This window comes from Benincasa hispida, chromosome 1 (assembly GCF_027475165.1).
Source record: "Benincasa hispida cultivar pf3 chromosome 1, pf3_genome.v1.1, whole genome shotgun sequence".
NCBI classification, from domain to species: domain Eukaryota; kingdom Viridiplantae; phylum Streptophyta; class Magnoliopsida; order Cucurbitales; family Cucurbitaceae; genus Benincasa; species Benincasa hispida.
Window position 1 is genome coordinate 35071588 of NC_143478.1, and position 16395 is coordinate 35087982.

Here is a 16395-nt window from a genome sequence, read left to right on the forward strand (position 1 = left end):
AGTGTCGTTTTAAGTTCCATGCATGCATGTATTTAGTAACGGCCTAACTTAAGTCCTAGGGGGTCGGGTCGTTACACAACATTTTCATATGACAACCTTAAGCCACAAGATCAAATACAGAGACATTCTAAAAGACATCAACAGACATAAATAAATATTACCAATACACAAAGTGTAACACCATTTCATCTGGATTTATAATTGTCTTCTGGGGAATCTTTGGTAGTCTTCTACTCTTTAAGAAATGGAGACATACATACTTCAAGTTTCTAAGAAATATAATCGAATTAAAACTAGGTATTTTATTTCTTAATTTATCACATAAGAAGGCTATGCTAAGGAAGTGATCAAGATGTTCAAGATAAATTATTCTAATCCCGTCAACACACTAGTGGAATGGGGAATCCAACTATTACGTTGTGAAGGAAGGAGAAAGGGTAGACCTAACACTCTTTAAAAGCTTGGTTGGAAGTTTGCAGTATTTAACATGCACAAGGCTTGACATTCTTTATGCAGTTGGAGTTTTCAGTCGCTTGATGGAGAAACCAATGACCACACACTCGAAGGCAGCAAGGAGAATTCTTCGATACATCAAAGGTACGACAAACTACGGTCTTTACTATTTTGTTTATGATACTTATAAGCTCTTGTTAGTGAAATACTTCAAAAGAATATACTTTATCAATTTTGAGTTAAACAAATTTGTGGTGGAAATTCTCGCCTTTCTTTTCCAATCTACTTCACTTCATCTTTCAAATAATAATTTTTCTGACAAAACTGGCTTATGTGAATTCATCAACTCTCTTTTGTTAGCATTGAATCTCTCTAACAACCAACTATTATATTTAAGAAAGCATTCCAACTTGTATCCATAACTTCAATGTCTTGACACAAACATCATACCCAATTGACCCAATTCTCATAATAAATAAACAAATAATAATAATAAAAGTGTATTTGAAGTATCAAATGAGGTGTGAGAGTCTTCTCTCTGAGTTTTCTAACCCTAACCCATAACATAAGTTAATATAGATGGCGACCTCTAAAATAAGAGTGAAGTATAACTTATACAAAGTCTTCCATTTTTGTTTCATTACCGGAGTCTTCAAATATATTGACCAGTTGTGATAAAATGAAAGGACTAAGAATTAAGATTATAGTTTTTCTTCTTCAGTCATTTCCAATCAAATTAAAAGACATCACATTACTGAAATTTAAGTCACATTGAACCATTTAAAATTTCTATGAAAATATGTTAGAATCTTGATTCTCAATTTAAAGCTTTCAAGTAGCATAATATATATGTTAGGAAAAAAAAAATGAAACAATGTGAACAAAACTTTTTGCTTGTTTAGGCAAAAATGTTCCTTCTTTGTTTTTTTGTTGAGATATTTAGGCCTTAATTTATGTATTATGTATATATTTAGGCTATAATTAGGAAATTTGATTATTGTCCTATCTATAAATTCTCTATGTAAATCTCAAGTTAAGATAGAAAATATTCATTCAAATATTATTTCCATATTTTAACAAGGGGACAATCTGATGATTAACTTTATGTCTGAATTTTTTTTTTAAAATAATGTTATTTTAATATTTATTGACAAAAATAGGATTGGTTTGAAACTATTGACAAAAATAATGATCAATTGTAGGTATGAAATTCAAATTTTCAAAGACCTATAGTAAAATAAAAATTAAACCAAATTTCTAGGAACGAATTAAGGTTAAATTTTTTTTTTTCACATTTTCCCCTAACTTTTGTCTTCTTCTTTTATTTTTTTAGTGTTTTTTTATATTTTCAAAGAATTTTTTACTATGAAATTCAAATTGTTAAAAGGTCTACAGTAAAATAAAAATTAAATCACATTTCTAGTCACGAATTATTTCAAAATCTTTTTTTTTCCACATTTTCCCCCAACTTCTATTTTTTTCTTTTATTTTTTTAGTTTTTTTTTAAATAAAAATTGAATCAAATTCTTAGTCACGAATTAAGGTTAAATCTATTTTTTTTCACATTTTCCCCAACTTCTGTCTTCCTTTATTTTTTTAGTGTTTTTTTGTATTTTTGGAGAATTTTTCACTCTAACTTTGAAATTTTTAAAGGCTTATGGTAAAATAAAAATTGAAATCAAATTTCTAATCAAGAATGAAGGATAAATCTATTTTTTTCACATAGATTTGTTTTACCTAATATAAAAATTGTGTACCGAATACACGATTTTGTTACCCTATTTTTGTCAATATTTTTTCCCTCCACCGTACTTTTGTAATTTCTTTCCTAAATACCATATTTTTGTTATTACTTTTAAAAATACACTATTCTTGAACTTACCACTATTTTTGTAATTTCTTTCCTAAATACCCTATTCTTGAAGTATCAAATGAGGTATGAGAGTCTTCTCTCTGAGTTTTCTAATCCTAACCCATAACATAAGTTAATTTAGATGGCGACCTCTAAAATGAGAGTTTGAAGTATAACTTATACAAAGTCTTCCATTTTTGTTTCATTAAGGAGTCTTCAAAGATATTGACCACTTGTGATAAAATGAAAGGACTAAGAATTAAAATTATAGTTTTTCTTCTTTAGTCATTTCCAATCAAATTAAAAGACATCACATTACGTGAAATTTAAATCATATTGAACCATTTAAAATTTCTATGAAAATATGTTAGAATCTTGATTCTCAATTTAAAGCTTTCAAGTAGCAGAATATATAGGTAAGAAAAAAAAAATGAAACAATGTGAACAAAACTTTTTGCTTGTTCAGGCAAAATGTTCCTTCATTGTTTTTTGTTGAGATATTTAGGCCTCAATTTATGTATTATGTATATATTTAGGCTATAGTTAGAAAATTTGGATATTGTCTTATCTATAATTTTCTATGTAAATCTCAAATTAAGATAGAAAATATTCATTCAAATATTATTTCCACATTTTAACAAGGAGAGAATCTAATGATCAATTGTATGTATGCTTTATGTTTTCCATGTTTATTTTTATTTAAAAGAAAGGATAGACATGTTGGGATGGAAGTCATTTTTATGTAATGATTTCTTTTTCCTTTTTTATTTTTAAAAAATATTATTTTGATTAATTGCTTCTATTTCAACATACTTAAATAAATTAAAATTTAGTGCAAAATCTCGATGGTATAAGCTATTATATTTTTCAGAATGAGTATATCGTGTATTTAAAATAATTTTGAAGTAAATTTTGAAATTTAAAATTAATAGCGATAAAAAAAATAGGGAAACTTAATTTACTATAATTATTTTAACACTAAATACATCAAATGAGTAATTAATAAAAAAAATTAAGGTTAAAAGTGTGAATTTAAAATCCAATGACTAAATTCAAACCAAATTCTGAACTTAAAAGATAAGGCCATGTTCGGTAATTATTTGATTTTTTGTTTTTAATTTTTGAAAGGTAAGCCTACAAACATCCTTTCTACTTCTAGTTTTCTTGTTTTGTTATCCACTCTATAGGAATGTTTTTAAAACCAAGCTAAATTTTTTAAAACTAAAATGGTAGTTTTTAGAAACTTGTTTTTGTTTTTAGATTTTGGTTAATAATTCAACTCTCTTACTTAAGAAAAATATTCATGATTGTATCAAAATGAAATAATATCAGCTTAATCTTCAAAAATCAAAAACAAAAAACAAAAAACAAAATAGTTATCAAAAAGGGTCATTGGTAATATTTTGAAATCAAGAGATCAAATAGAAACTAAACCCAAAACCTATAACCAAATAGGTATCTTTCCAAATAATTTTTTCTTTTTTTCTTTTTGAAAAAAATCATAAAATTGACCTACTTCATCAACAATATTTTACATGTTCTAAACTTTAGTTATATTTCATAATTAAATTTTTAATTTTTTTTTTTTTTTTTGGATAATTTTAACCTTGTAGTACACTCTTTCTCCAAATGTCTTCATTAATTTGTAATTAAAATATTAAAAACAATTCAAAACGTTTTTAGTAATAATTATTTGAAAATTTTTCTTTAAATAATTGATTTCATTATATATTATCATTAATTGTATATCTTCATTTAATGATTTTTTATTAACGGTATATATCCCTTACTTTTAGGATAATGTTTGCACTCTCATATTAAATTTTTATATTATTTTATAATGAAAATATTTTTTAAAATTCAAACTGAATTTAGTATTTATTAAATTCGGTTTATATTACATTAATAATCTCCTTGATTTTATGAGTTTTTTCTTTTGAAGAATAATTTTCCAATTAATGACAATAGTCAAACAAAAAATCTCTAACAAAATAAAAAAGGCAATTTTGAAATTTGTAAAAAGTTAAAACGTGTTTGCTATAATTGAAATGCTTTTTTTTTCTATTTTTACAAATATTTTCATCGAATTTACAACACAATACAAAACCCCTAAAAATTATGACCTTTGCAAAAAGAAATATATTTATTAATAATAAAATAATAGGTAAAATTATAAAAATGATAAATGTGAACGTGGAATAAAAATTAAACCATTTTTCTGTTTGGATTATCATTTTTGTAAATTTACGACTTCTCTTCAAGCTAAGTGGCTCCCTGAATAATTAGCACAACATTTAGAAAATATTCAATTTTAGCCCCCTCTCTTTAACACGATATATGTTAGATCATACCTTCAACTTCTATAATAAAAATTAAAAAGTGCATGTCAATTATTTAGTTAAGCTCATTTTGGTAGGATCTGTTAAATAATTTGTTTCTTCCTTTCTCATCTTCTTCCCTTGTCTCCTATCTTTTTCTTTCGCTCTTAAAGGAAAATTATTTCAAATGGTAAAATTATTAAAAATATTTACAACATATGATAAAATTTTAGAACTATCAATGATAGATGTTGATAAATATTGATAAACTTCTATCAGTGTTTATCAATGTCACTAATAGACACGGATAGAATATCATTGATAATTCTAAAATTTTGTTATATTTTATAAATATTTTGGTTCATTACTCTATATTTAAAATCAGTTCGCTCCTAAATAATAAATAAATAAATAAAAGGTACATTTAAAATATCAAACGGTTGTGATGATTTTCTCCGAGTTTTCTAACCCCAACCCGTACATTAAGCTATTTGGGATATATTCATTGGATAAAAATAATCTATATTCCTAAAGATAATAAAATAAGTTTCAACCAATTATTTTGCATGTAAAAACTAAAAAAAGATTAAATAAATTTGTATCACTTTTTCTATCCTAATGAAGGTTAAATTTGTTATAGCAAAAGAGTCTAATTCAAATGACACGTGTTAGTAATTAAGAGATTTGTGGTTAGTCAATATAAAAAATTGACCCCTTTCTATTATCATGTAATTGGGTGGAGTGGGTCTCACTAGTTAAATACACATGTCTCTTAGGTTAATTTAGATGCCGACCTCTAAAATATTGAGTTAAGTTATAATTTATGCAGGTCTTCCGCGTAAAAAGTCTTCCACTAAAGGATTCTTCAAAGATATGCATCACTTTTGATAGAATGAAAGGACTAAAAATTAAAATATTCAAAGTCTTTACTCTTCAATTGCAATATAGTAATTCTCAATCAAATTAAAAGACATCACATCACGAGAAATCTAAGTCAAATGAACCATTTGAAATTTCTACGAATATATTAACATTAATTGATATGCATATTTAAAATAATTATGAAGTGAAAATATAATTTTAAATTTAATAGTGATGAAAACTAGTGAAAATTAATTAATTACAATTCTTTTCAATTAATTAATAGTTAGACATTAACATTAAAGACGAAAAATAAGTAATTAGCAAAAATCGAAGTTAAAATTGTGAATTTTGAAACTTAGGGACAAAATTGAAACAAAACTCAACATTGAGGTGTAAAAGTGTAACAGTATGGTACTTAAGTTCTAAATTGAAACCAAATTCAAAATTTAAAGACTAAATGTGTAACACGTCTTGAAACCTAAGAACCAAATGAAAACAAAAATTAAAATCAGGGATCAAATGAAAAGAAGAATCAAAATCAAGGACCAAAACGGTACTTTATCCTAATAAACTTTTTTTTATAAAAATCTCATATTTTATATGCAACTTCTAAATTTTACTATAAATTGACAAGTTTGGGGAACATACTTTAGCAATTAATAGTCTTCACCCACAGCATGCAATGAGAGTATCCATAGCTCTGATTTGGTATTTTGCTTCCATCCATCTCATCCTTTTGCTTTCTGTGTCAAAAAATGTTGCCCATCTTGAATTGAATGGATCTGTCAAAGAGAAAATAAGGTGTATGGAGAAGGAAAGAGTAGCACTTTTATCCTTCAAGCAAAAATTGGTGGATGAATATGATATACTCTCTTCTTGGGACACAGATGTCAACAGTGATTGTTGCAATTGGAAAGGTGTTGAATGCAGCAACACTACTACCACTCATCATCATATCATTGGACTTGATCTTCATGCCTCTGATAATTATGAAAGGTGTTTGAAGGGTGAGGTTGGTTCTTCCTTGACTCAGTTGTCACACCTTAAATACTTGGATCTTAGCAATAATTTGTTTGATCAAATTGTCTCTGAGGATATTGCTTCTCTTATGGAATTGAATTATCTAAACTTGTCTTATAATAACTTTGCAACTCCCATTCCTCCTCATCTTGGGAACCTTTCCAAATTGTCTATTCTTGATCTTTCATCAAATTATTGGTTAAATCATGACCTTAGATGGCTGATCCCGAATACTTTGTCATCATTAAAATATCTTGACTTGAGTTCAGTAGTCTCTGAAGATGCCAATGATTGGACAATTGCGATTAACAAACTTCCCGTGTTACAAAGTTTGTTTTTAAGCAATTGTGGCCTTCCAACCCCTATTCTATCATCTCATCATTCAAACATCAATTTCTCAAGATTTCTAGTTGAGTTGGACTTCTCTTGGAATCATATTAATTTTAATTCCTCCAAATTTTATTCATGGTTGATCAACTTAACTAATCTCGTTTATTTGAATCTTAGATCCAACAATCTACAGGGTTTGAACTATAATGATTTTGAAAATATGACTTCACTTGTATTTCTTGATCTAACTTCCACTAGAGTTAATTTTCATTCCCTCAAGTCTTTTGGAAGTCTTTGCAATTTGAATTCATTACACTTAAATTTCAATAATATAGGAGGATTGCTATCTGATTTTTTTAAAGCTTTTCCACCATGCCTGCTTCACTCAGTTCAGTCTCTACATCTTGCATCAAATAACTTTAGTGGATTCTTGCCAAATTTTACTATGCTTCCATCTTTAAAAGAAATAGATTTATCATACAACATGTTGCATGGAAGAGTTCCCCAAAATTTGGGACAATTATCAAAATTGGAGGAATTATATCTCAATGACAATTTATTGGAAGGCGAAGTTTGTGAAACTCATTTTGCAAAGGTTACACATTTAAAATATTTGGATCTATCTAATAATCCTAATTTGAATTTAAACTTCAAGTCTAATTGGGTCCCTCCTTTTCAGTTGGAGGAAATCTATTTGAGATCAATCAAGTTGGGTCCAATTTTTCCCAAGTGGTTACCAACTCAGAATTTCTCTTATCTCATTGATATTTCATTTGCTCAAATTTCAGACATCATTCCTCATTGGTTTTGGACCAACTTGTCTGCGAACTTGTACTACATAGATCTTTCTGGGAATAAAATCATGGGTGAAATTCCAGACTTGCCATTGAATTACTTCAAAGGAATACAGACTATTAATTTTGAGTCAAACAAATTTGTGGGGCGAATTCCCGCCTTTCTTTTTCAATCACGATTGCTCAGTCTTTCAAATAATAATTTTTCTGACTTAACATGCTTATGCAAAATTGGCATCTCTCCTTTAAAGGAATTGGATCTTTCTAACAACCAATTATCAAGACAACTTCCTAATTGTTGGGACTCCATGGACAACTTAGAGGCATTAAAATTGTCTGATAATTACTTTTCCGGAGACCTTCCACACTCTATGAGTAGCCTCATTCATTTGAATACCTTACTTTTACGCAACAATCAATTCTGTGGAGGGTTTGATTCTTTGTCCAGCTTGTCATCTTTGAAAGCCATTGATGCAATGAATAACAATTTATTTGGAGCAATACCATCGTGGATTGGATCAAAGTTGCCTAATTTGACTTACCTGAATTTGAAGTCAAATAACTTCTATGGAAATTTGCCTTCAAGTATTTGCAATCTCAAACGGATTCATGTATTGGATATTTCATCCAACAATATATCTGGAAGCATACCAACCTGCATTCATAATTTCCAAGCCTTCAAACAAACATCAGACCCAAGTAATGATTTTGATGTTGACGATAATGGTATGGAGTTCATATTTTGGAAAAGAGAAAGGAGATTACTCGTGTCAGCTGGTTATGAAGGTTTGGTAATGGTGTTGAAAGGTAAAGAGAGACTGATCATAGGAAAAGTATTAAGATTTGAAAGATTTATTGATTTATCTTGCAATCATTTGACCGGAAAAATTCCTGATGAAATCACCGAGCTTGTTGGTTTGATTACTTTGAATCTCTCCAACAATGAATTAACAGGTCCAATTCCTGGTAACATGGGTCAACTTCAATCATTGGACTCTTTGGATTTATCAAGAAATCATTTATACGGTCCAATTCCAGCTACTCTTTCTCAAATATCAAGGTTGTCAGTATTGGATTTGTCATATAATAACCTTTCAGGAAAAATTCCCACAAGCACTCAGCTTCAAAGCTTCCAAAATTCTTCTTATGAAGGAAACCCTTATCTTTGTGGAGATCCGTTGAAAAAGTGCTTTAATGAAATCCCTCGAGAGCCAAATGATATTCATGTTAATGAAAATAAGAATGAAGATAGCTGGTTCGTACTAGGAGAATTTTTTATCAGCATGACATTTGGATATATTGTTGGTTTCTGGGGTATATTTGGCACTTTGTTACTTCATAAGAGATGGAGACATGCGTACTTCAAATTTCTAATGAACACAATCCATTGAAATCAGGTAAATATTCCTTTTTTTTATAATTAAAGCCATGTTTTTTTCTTAAAAAGATATCAAAATGGATGTTGCTTAGTATTTGAAGGATTTTTTTTTACCCTCGTACAGGTACAGGTACCTTGGAGATATCACTATCAATCATTGATTTGATATATAGTGATAGAAGTCTATTACCATCTATTACTGAAAATTGGAAATTTCAGGCCTTCAACATTTTTTTTTTGTACCTTTATTGGGCTTTTTGGATATTTAATAAAGTTGGCTGTATTTACAATTAGTTTTAAGTTTTGTTATTTTTTTCAATATTTTAGCCTCATTTTTTATATATATGCAATATGAGCCCTTAATAAAAATGGAATAAATATTATAATTATATATTTGAACTCAACGTGAATATGCCTAAATTTTATTTAATTTAGATGGTAGATTTATAATTAAATAAAAACTCATAGGGGTAAAATAGTCTAAAAATGATTTTAAAAAATCCTTTCTTTTAATATATATATTAACAAATTACTAGAGGGGTAGGGAATAGTAGAGCAACCAAGTATCTCAACTAGGCTCACACACCCTTAGCGTCCTAATCACATCCCAGATCTAAAAGCATTACATTAATCAAAGAGAAGTACAAAACGAGCTAGAGGAGAGCTTAAAGATAAATCCATATACAAGTAAGAGATAGGCTAGAGGAAGCTTTCCCATTTATGTTAAGCATTAAACTCAAATTGTCAAGTTTTTAGACAGTTTTTAGCAGGCATTTGGAAGGTCAAAAAATATTCAAATTAAATGTATGACCTATGAATTTTGATTCTCCGGATGTATATTTTCTGATGGTTCAAGTCTCAAGTCATTTGGTATTTTCTATAGAAAGTTATGGCAGTTCGAGTAACGAAGGGTCAAGAATTACTGCAACTTTTGAAATTTTGTCTTAATTATTGTAATCTCTTTCATCTGCTTTTATTAGTGACTTATTGAAGAAATTTAGGAAGACACTTTGTGAGACTATATATAGTGGTATTGTAATCTTTACCAAGACAAGGATGAGAAAGAAATCAATAGAAGATTGAGTATTAGTGTCCATACTTTATTCTTTCTCTCTTCAATAAAAAGCTCCACCACTCAATTTTTTTTTTTTTTTCAATTTGGTATCAGAGCTATGTCAAACCATGGGAGCACAATGTTGGGACAAATGCAGTTACCACGAATCACCAAGATAAACTATGACAATTGGAGTATTCAAATGCGTGCCTTGCTCGGTGCTCAAGACGAATGGGAAGTAGTCCAGGAAGGTCTTGAAGAGGAGGCTCCAATTGCAAATATGACAGCAAACCAATTGAGGGCGATAAAAGAGATGTGCATGGAAGACAAAACCACTCTCTATCTCATGATCCAAGTTGTGGATGAGTCAGGTTTTGAGAAAATTGTAGGTGCAAAGACATCGAAGGAAGCGTGGGACATACTGGAGAAGGTTTTCAAGGGTGTTGATCGAGTCAAACAAGTGAGGCTCCAAACTCTTCGAGGTGAATTGGAAACCATGAAAATGAAGGAGTCAGAAAGAGTATCTCACTACATCACCCGGGTCCAAACAGTGGTGAACCAACTTAAACGCAATGGAGAAACTCTTGAAGATGCCAAGGTTGTGGAGAAAATCCTTCGATCATTGACAAATGATTTTAAGAATGTGGTATGTGCTATTGAGGAATCAAAGACCTTGGAAGAAATGACTATTGATGATCTTGCAGGTTCCTTTGAAGCACATGAACAAAGAAAGAAGAAAAAGAAACAAGAGGTCTTGGATGAGGCCTTACAAACAAAGATGACCATGAAAGAAGACAAGGCAATGTATGTGAAACACAACTGAGGAAGAGAACATGGTCGTGGTGGTCGCAGTTTCAATTGCGGCAGAGGTCATGGTCGTGGAAACAACAATGAAAAGAGAGAAAAAATGAGCCAACTAAATTGGCATGGACGAGGTTAAGGTCGTGGAAGAGGCGATTGCTCAAATACCCCAAATGTCCAGTGTTACAATAGTAGAAAATATGGACACTACGAAAAGGATTGCTATGCCAAGAAGAATGTGGAAGAAAATGCGAACTTAGTCACAAAAGATGAGAGAAAAGCTGACAGTGTTCTCATGATGGCCCATGAAGGAATCACTCCAGACAGCGACATGGTATGATATCTTGATATCAGTGCAAGTAACCATTTGTGTGGGCACAAACATCTTTTTGTTGATATGCAAGAGATAGAATATGGATATGTGTCTTTTGGAGATGCATCAAAGATTCAAGTCAAAAGTTGAGGAAAAATACATTTTTCCCAAAGGAATGAAAAAAAAGGTACTATGGAAGATGTCTACTATGTACCTAACTTGAAGAGTAATATTCTAAGTATGGGCAGTTATTGGAGAAAGGATGTTCGATCTTCATGAAAGATCGAATGTTGCACTTGAATGACAGAAATGATCGAGTGCTCGCACACGTTGAGATGGGGAAGAATTGGATGTTCAAACTCAACATGAAGAATGTACAAGAGAGGTGTTTACAAGCCAGCATGGTGGACAAAGCATTCTTATGGCACTTACGGTTTGGACATTACACTACGACGAACTAAAAGAGTTAGCAAAGAAGGACAAGGTCCATGGGCTACCAAAAGTGGACTATACCAAGAAGTTTTGTGAAGGTTATGTACTTGGCAAACTAGCAAGGGCAACTTTCCAAAAGAAAATACAATATTGTTCAAAAGGACCTGTTGAGTTGATACACACAGACATGTGTGGCTCAATCACTCCAAAATCTTTCAGTGAGAAAAGGTATTTTAATTACCTTTATTGATGACTATACAAGAAAGACTTGGGTTTATTTTTTGAAGGAAAAGTTAGAAGTATTTGAAGTATTCAAAAAGTTCAAGGTGATGATAGAGAAGACAACCAATCTTTACATCAATGCTTTACAGTCAGATAGAGGTGGAGAATACATATCAACCGCTTTCACAAATTATTGTGAGGAACAAGGTATCAAAATATTTTTTACTATACCATATTCACCTCGGAAAAATGACGTTGTAGAAAAGAAAAATCAAACGATCCTTGATATGGTTCGATCAATGTTGAAGAGTAAAGATGTGCCAAAGGAATTCTTGGCAGAAGCAGTACAATGTGCTATGTATGTGCAAAACCAATGTCCACATACAAAATTGGTGAATCAAACACTGCAAGAGGCTTGGAGTGGTCATAAACCAACCATCTTACACCTTAAAGTGTTTGCTAGTGTGGCCTATGCACAAGAACCAGACCAAAGAAGAACCAAACTCAATTATAAGAGTAAGGAATATGTGTTTATTGGGTATGAATAAAAGACGAAGGCTTATAAATTATTCGATCTAATTGAAAAGAAGTTGATTGTAAGTCGTGACATTCAAGTGAATGAAGAAAGCGCGTGGAACTAGAATAATCAACATGAGGCATTACAAGAAGAGTCATTGAGAATTGCACCAATAAACACTGCAATGACTTCTAAAATATTTGACAAAGTGGAAGAGCTGAGTCAACCTAGGATGCAGAGTCTACAAGATCTATACGACTCAACCAATGAAGTACACCTAGTTTGCTTATTAGCAAACTCAGAGAACATTGCTTTTGAAGAAGCCATAAGAGACAAAAAGTGGAAAGTCGCAATGGATGAAGAGATAGAAGCAATTGAAAGAAACAAAACTTGGGATTTGATGGAATTGTCTGATGGATATAGACCTATTGGTGTAAAATGGGTATACAAGAAGAAGATGAATGCCTAAGGTGAGATTTAAAGGTACAAGGCGCGTCAAGTTGCAAAAGGTTACAGAAAAAAAAGCAGGAATCTATTATGACGAAGTTTTTGCTCCAGTTTCAAGAATGGAGACAATTCAACTCCTTTTATCTCTAGCTGCACAATTCAAGTGGGCTATCTATCAAATGGATGTAAAATCAGCATTTTTAAATGGAGTTCTTGAAGAAGAAATCTATACGGAGAAACCCCCTGGATACATGAAATTTGGAAAGGAAAATAAAGTATTGAAACTAAAGAAGGCACTCTATGGGTTAAAGCAAGAACCTCGAGCATAAAACACTCAAATTGATACTTACTTTAAGAAGAAAAAGTTCATACAATGCCCACATGAGTATGCATTATACGTAAAGAAAAAAGAAGGTAATCTACTTATCTTGCCCTTTATGTTGATGATCTTATTTTCATGGGGAGTAATGAGAACTTGATTGTGGACTTTAAAGATGCTATGACGCGGGATTTTGAAATGACGAACTTAGGATTGATGAAATACTTTCTTGGTCTTGAAATTAGGCAAGAAAACTTTGGAATTTTTGTTTCACAGGAGGCATATACGAAGGCCATTTTGAAAAGAAATAAGATGGAAGAATGTAAGCCTGTAGCAACACCAATGGAGCTTGGCACAAAACTCTCTAGATTTGAGGGAGGAAATCAAGTAAATGCACGTGAATACCATAGTTTGGTAAGGTGTCTACGATAACTCACATGCACAAGACCGAATATTGCATATAATGTTGGTGTAATGAATTGATACATGAAGGATCCAAGGCTCTCGCACTTCAAAGCCATTAAATGAATTCTTCGATACATTCGAGGGATGAAATCACTCGGGCTTCTCTACACAAGGACGAGTGAATACAAGTTGATAGGATACTCTAACAGTGATGGGGCGGAGATATAGATGATAGAAAAATCACTTGAGAATATTGTTGGGGTTGATGCCCTAAACTCTCATAGGGTCTTGTAGTTTGTAAACACCTATATGAACAAACGCTTGTGATGTAATAATATGAGATATTTTCTTCACTGTTGTCTATGAAATATGAGATATTTTATTTGCTTTACCACAAACCAATAAACTAAGATCCCTTATTATCATTGTAACTTAAGCATGTATGCGGAGATATACAAGTGGATCATGCCTTGAATGATAACCAAAATGGTTTGTAGTATATAGATATAGGGGGGAAACCTTATCCTAGTGACATTATGGATGTGACCCACTTTGTAGATAGTTACAAATGTTGTGACATACTACAGATGGTATAATCCTGATCATTCATGTGGAGACATGCGAACGGGGTGTCTTATACAAAGGAGTTTGTATATGACTGGACCACGAAGTATTTAGTCTCGTTATATAACTGTAAGAGTGTAATAACATGTATCGAAAGTAACAAGGATCAATAAGCATTTAAGTTCACTAATTTTGGCAGAAACTAAAGCATGCTCATCTAAACAAGAGGGTTTTAGATCATAACTTTGGAGAACTCTTCAAGATCTCGATCAAACAGATGTAGTCTTCTCCAAAGATCACCGTGAACCACCTCAAGATATTCACCACTATCCTCTTGGAGCTTTAGACTGAGTTGTGGGACTCAAGAACAGCTTGAAGCAATGTAAAACGCAAGGAAAAGCTCACCACAACACTCACTCGAAGAATACTTCTTTAGCTGAAATTTTCTCTTAAATTTTTGTAGAATGCATTTTTCCAAATCACTCTATTCTTCTTTATTTATTGCAGGTGAACATGCAAAGAAGAAATGTGCATAGCTTGCAGCTCATGCTTGGAGTTAATGAAGAAGAGGAAGTGGGTTTTGTGTGAGCATAAAGAAGATGATAATGGAAAACTATGAAAATCCATTTTGTGCATGTTTTCCAATTTTTCAATTTATCTTAAAATCAAAATTTTGATTTTTTGATTTTAAAACTAGAAAATTAATTTCATAAATTAATTTAATATCAAATACTAAATTATTTTTTTGCACAAAACTATCTTCATATATTTAAATCATATTTAAATATATATTCTCCTATTCCTTTTAATTTTAATTTGAATGTTGCAAATTAATTTCTCAAGATACTCTAAAACTTAACCATTTACGAGCTAGTCAAGGGACCTCGTAAACCTATAGATCATGGGCTCCAATGATCCGAGATTAATCGGTTAAACTCATTAGACCGATCTAACCCACATTCTTTAACTAATGGGACACTTCACTATAGCCCATAGTTGAACTCCCATCACTGTAGATATATTATGTCCACTTTATAACCATAACCAGTAAATCGATCCTTCACAAGTTGTTCGTAATCACAGCTAGGTCAAAATAACCGTTTTACCCCTATGAATACATTTTGCTCCTTAAGTTCCCACTAACCCTCTATTGAACAATTCTGATTCATAATCCCTATGAATCAAATCCTTCCTCTATCATGAGAAAGTGAGGTCCAGATTGTTCAAAACCTGAAATCAGTACTTAATAGAACAACCTATCTGCTAACCCTAAATCGAGTAGGAGCAAATTCCATCTTGTAAGGTTATGTCCCCAGATATTCATCCGGTCTTATCCCTAAAATGGGAGGCTTATTGAGTAGTGTTGTTGGACTACTCTCACCATTTGCAGATCAAAAGATAATCCCGAACAAACAGAAGTTCATAGCTAGCTCAGGATTAAGATCGAGTTAACTTAGATTATTTAATAAATTAAATAATCAGTTTTAACGGTAAACGGTCGTTATAAAGAAAAGTGACTATTTACGTGGTCGAGTCTATATGCAAACTCATTGCATAGGATGCCCCTACTCACATATCTCAACATGAACGATCTATGGATAACATCGTTTGTAGCACTTTACAACTTCTTGTAACAATTACAAAGTGGGTCGCATCCCATAGTGTTACCAGGATGAGATACCCAATTTCATCTATATACTTATTATGACCATTTAAGCTATATACTGTTAACTTGATCCTATTTATGTCACTATATAAAATCACAGTATTCAGACTATAGCCATGGATATGTTTATGGGATTTTCATAATAAGATGCAAAATCAACAAGTTATTATTACTGATAAATAGAATTTTTAATATGAACTACGAGTTCTTGGACGTTCCCAACAATAACATCATTCATGACAGAGACTTCATTTCACTAGGATGACCATAAGTAACATGACCTTAATCCTGAGTGAGTTGGGAACTCCTTGAAGGAAATCAAACTCGAGATTTCCATGAGCAGCGAAAAATAGATCATTCCAAATTACAATCATGAATGAACATTACAATTACAATTGTAAACAAAACATGCGATTATACAATCAATATAGAAATTACAGCATGAACAACCACAAATGAATAAGAATAAATCTCTATGAACATTTGTAGACTCGTCTCCACATTCCTTGTTCACGAAAGCTCGAACACAGCAACCTCGAATGCTCGAACAACATGACCGCTCTGTAGCACGAACACCGCATATTCGTCTTTTGCGATCGCCTCAGTCACGAACTCCCCAGCAACACGAGCAGCCTCCACAGAACCT

General features: G+C 31.4%; 2 protein-coding genes across 4 annotated transcripts; both read left to right on the forward strand.

Annotated features, from left to right (window-relative positions):
- Positions 1-6050: 6050 nt before the first annotated feature.
- LOC120070273 (receptor-like protein EIX2) lies at positions 6051-13872 on the forward strand. Of its 3 annotated transcripts, none has more exons than XR_005479832.2 (3): positions 6051-9028; positions 10178-10661; positions 10768-13872. XR_005479832.2 is itself a non-coding variant. In XM_039022171.2 (3 exons), exons 1-2 carry the CDS (start codon positions 6170-6172, stop codon positions 9020-9022), a joined length of 1722 nt encoding a protein of 573 aa, XP_038878099.2. In that variant the 5' UTR covers positions 6127-6169; the 3' UTR covers positions 9023-9028; positions 9134-9302. The 3 variants fall into 3 exon arrangements, 2 of the variants coding, with proteins under 2 accessions (XP_038878097.2, XP_038878099.2); XM_039022171.2 differs by lacking the exons at positions 10178-10661; positions 10768-13872 and adding an exon at positions 9134-9302 and having other exon boundaries at positions 6127-6494; positions 7626-9028; XM_039022169.2 differs by lacking the exons at positions 10178-10661; positions 10768-13872 and adding an exon at positions 9134-9302.
- On the forward strand, positions 10181-13872 carry LOC150038404 (uncharacterized). The gene has a single exon (XM_090317442.1). It carries the CDS (start codon positions 10182-10184, stop codon positions 10884-10886), a length of 705 nt encoding a protein of 234 aa, XP_090173568.1. The 5' UTR covers position 10181; the 3' UTR covers positions 10887-13872.
- Positions 13873-16395: the final 2523 nt, after the last annotated feature.

Coding starts and splice junctions, on each gene's coding strand:
- LOC120070273 (XM_039022169.2), top strand. CDS start 6,170: ATGAGAGTATCCATAGCTCTGATTTGGTATTTTGCTTCCATCCATCTC.
- LOC150038404 (XM_090317442.1), top strand. CDS start 10,182: ATGTCAAACCATGGGAGCACAATGTTGGGACAAATGCAGTTACCACGA.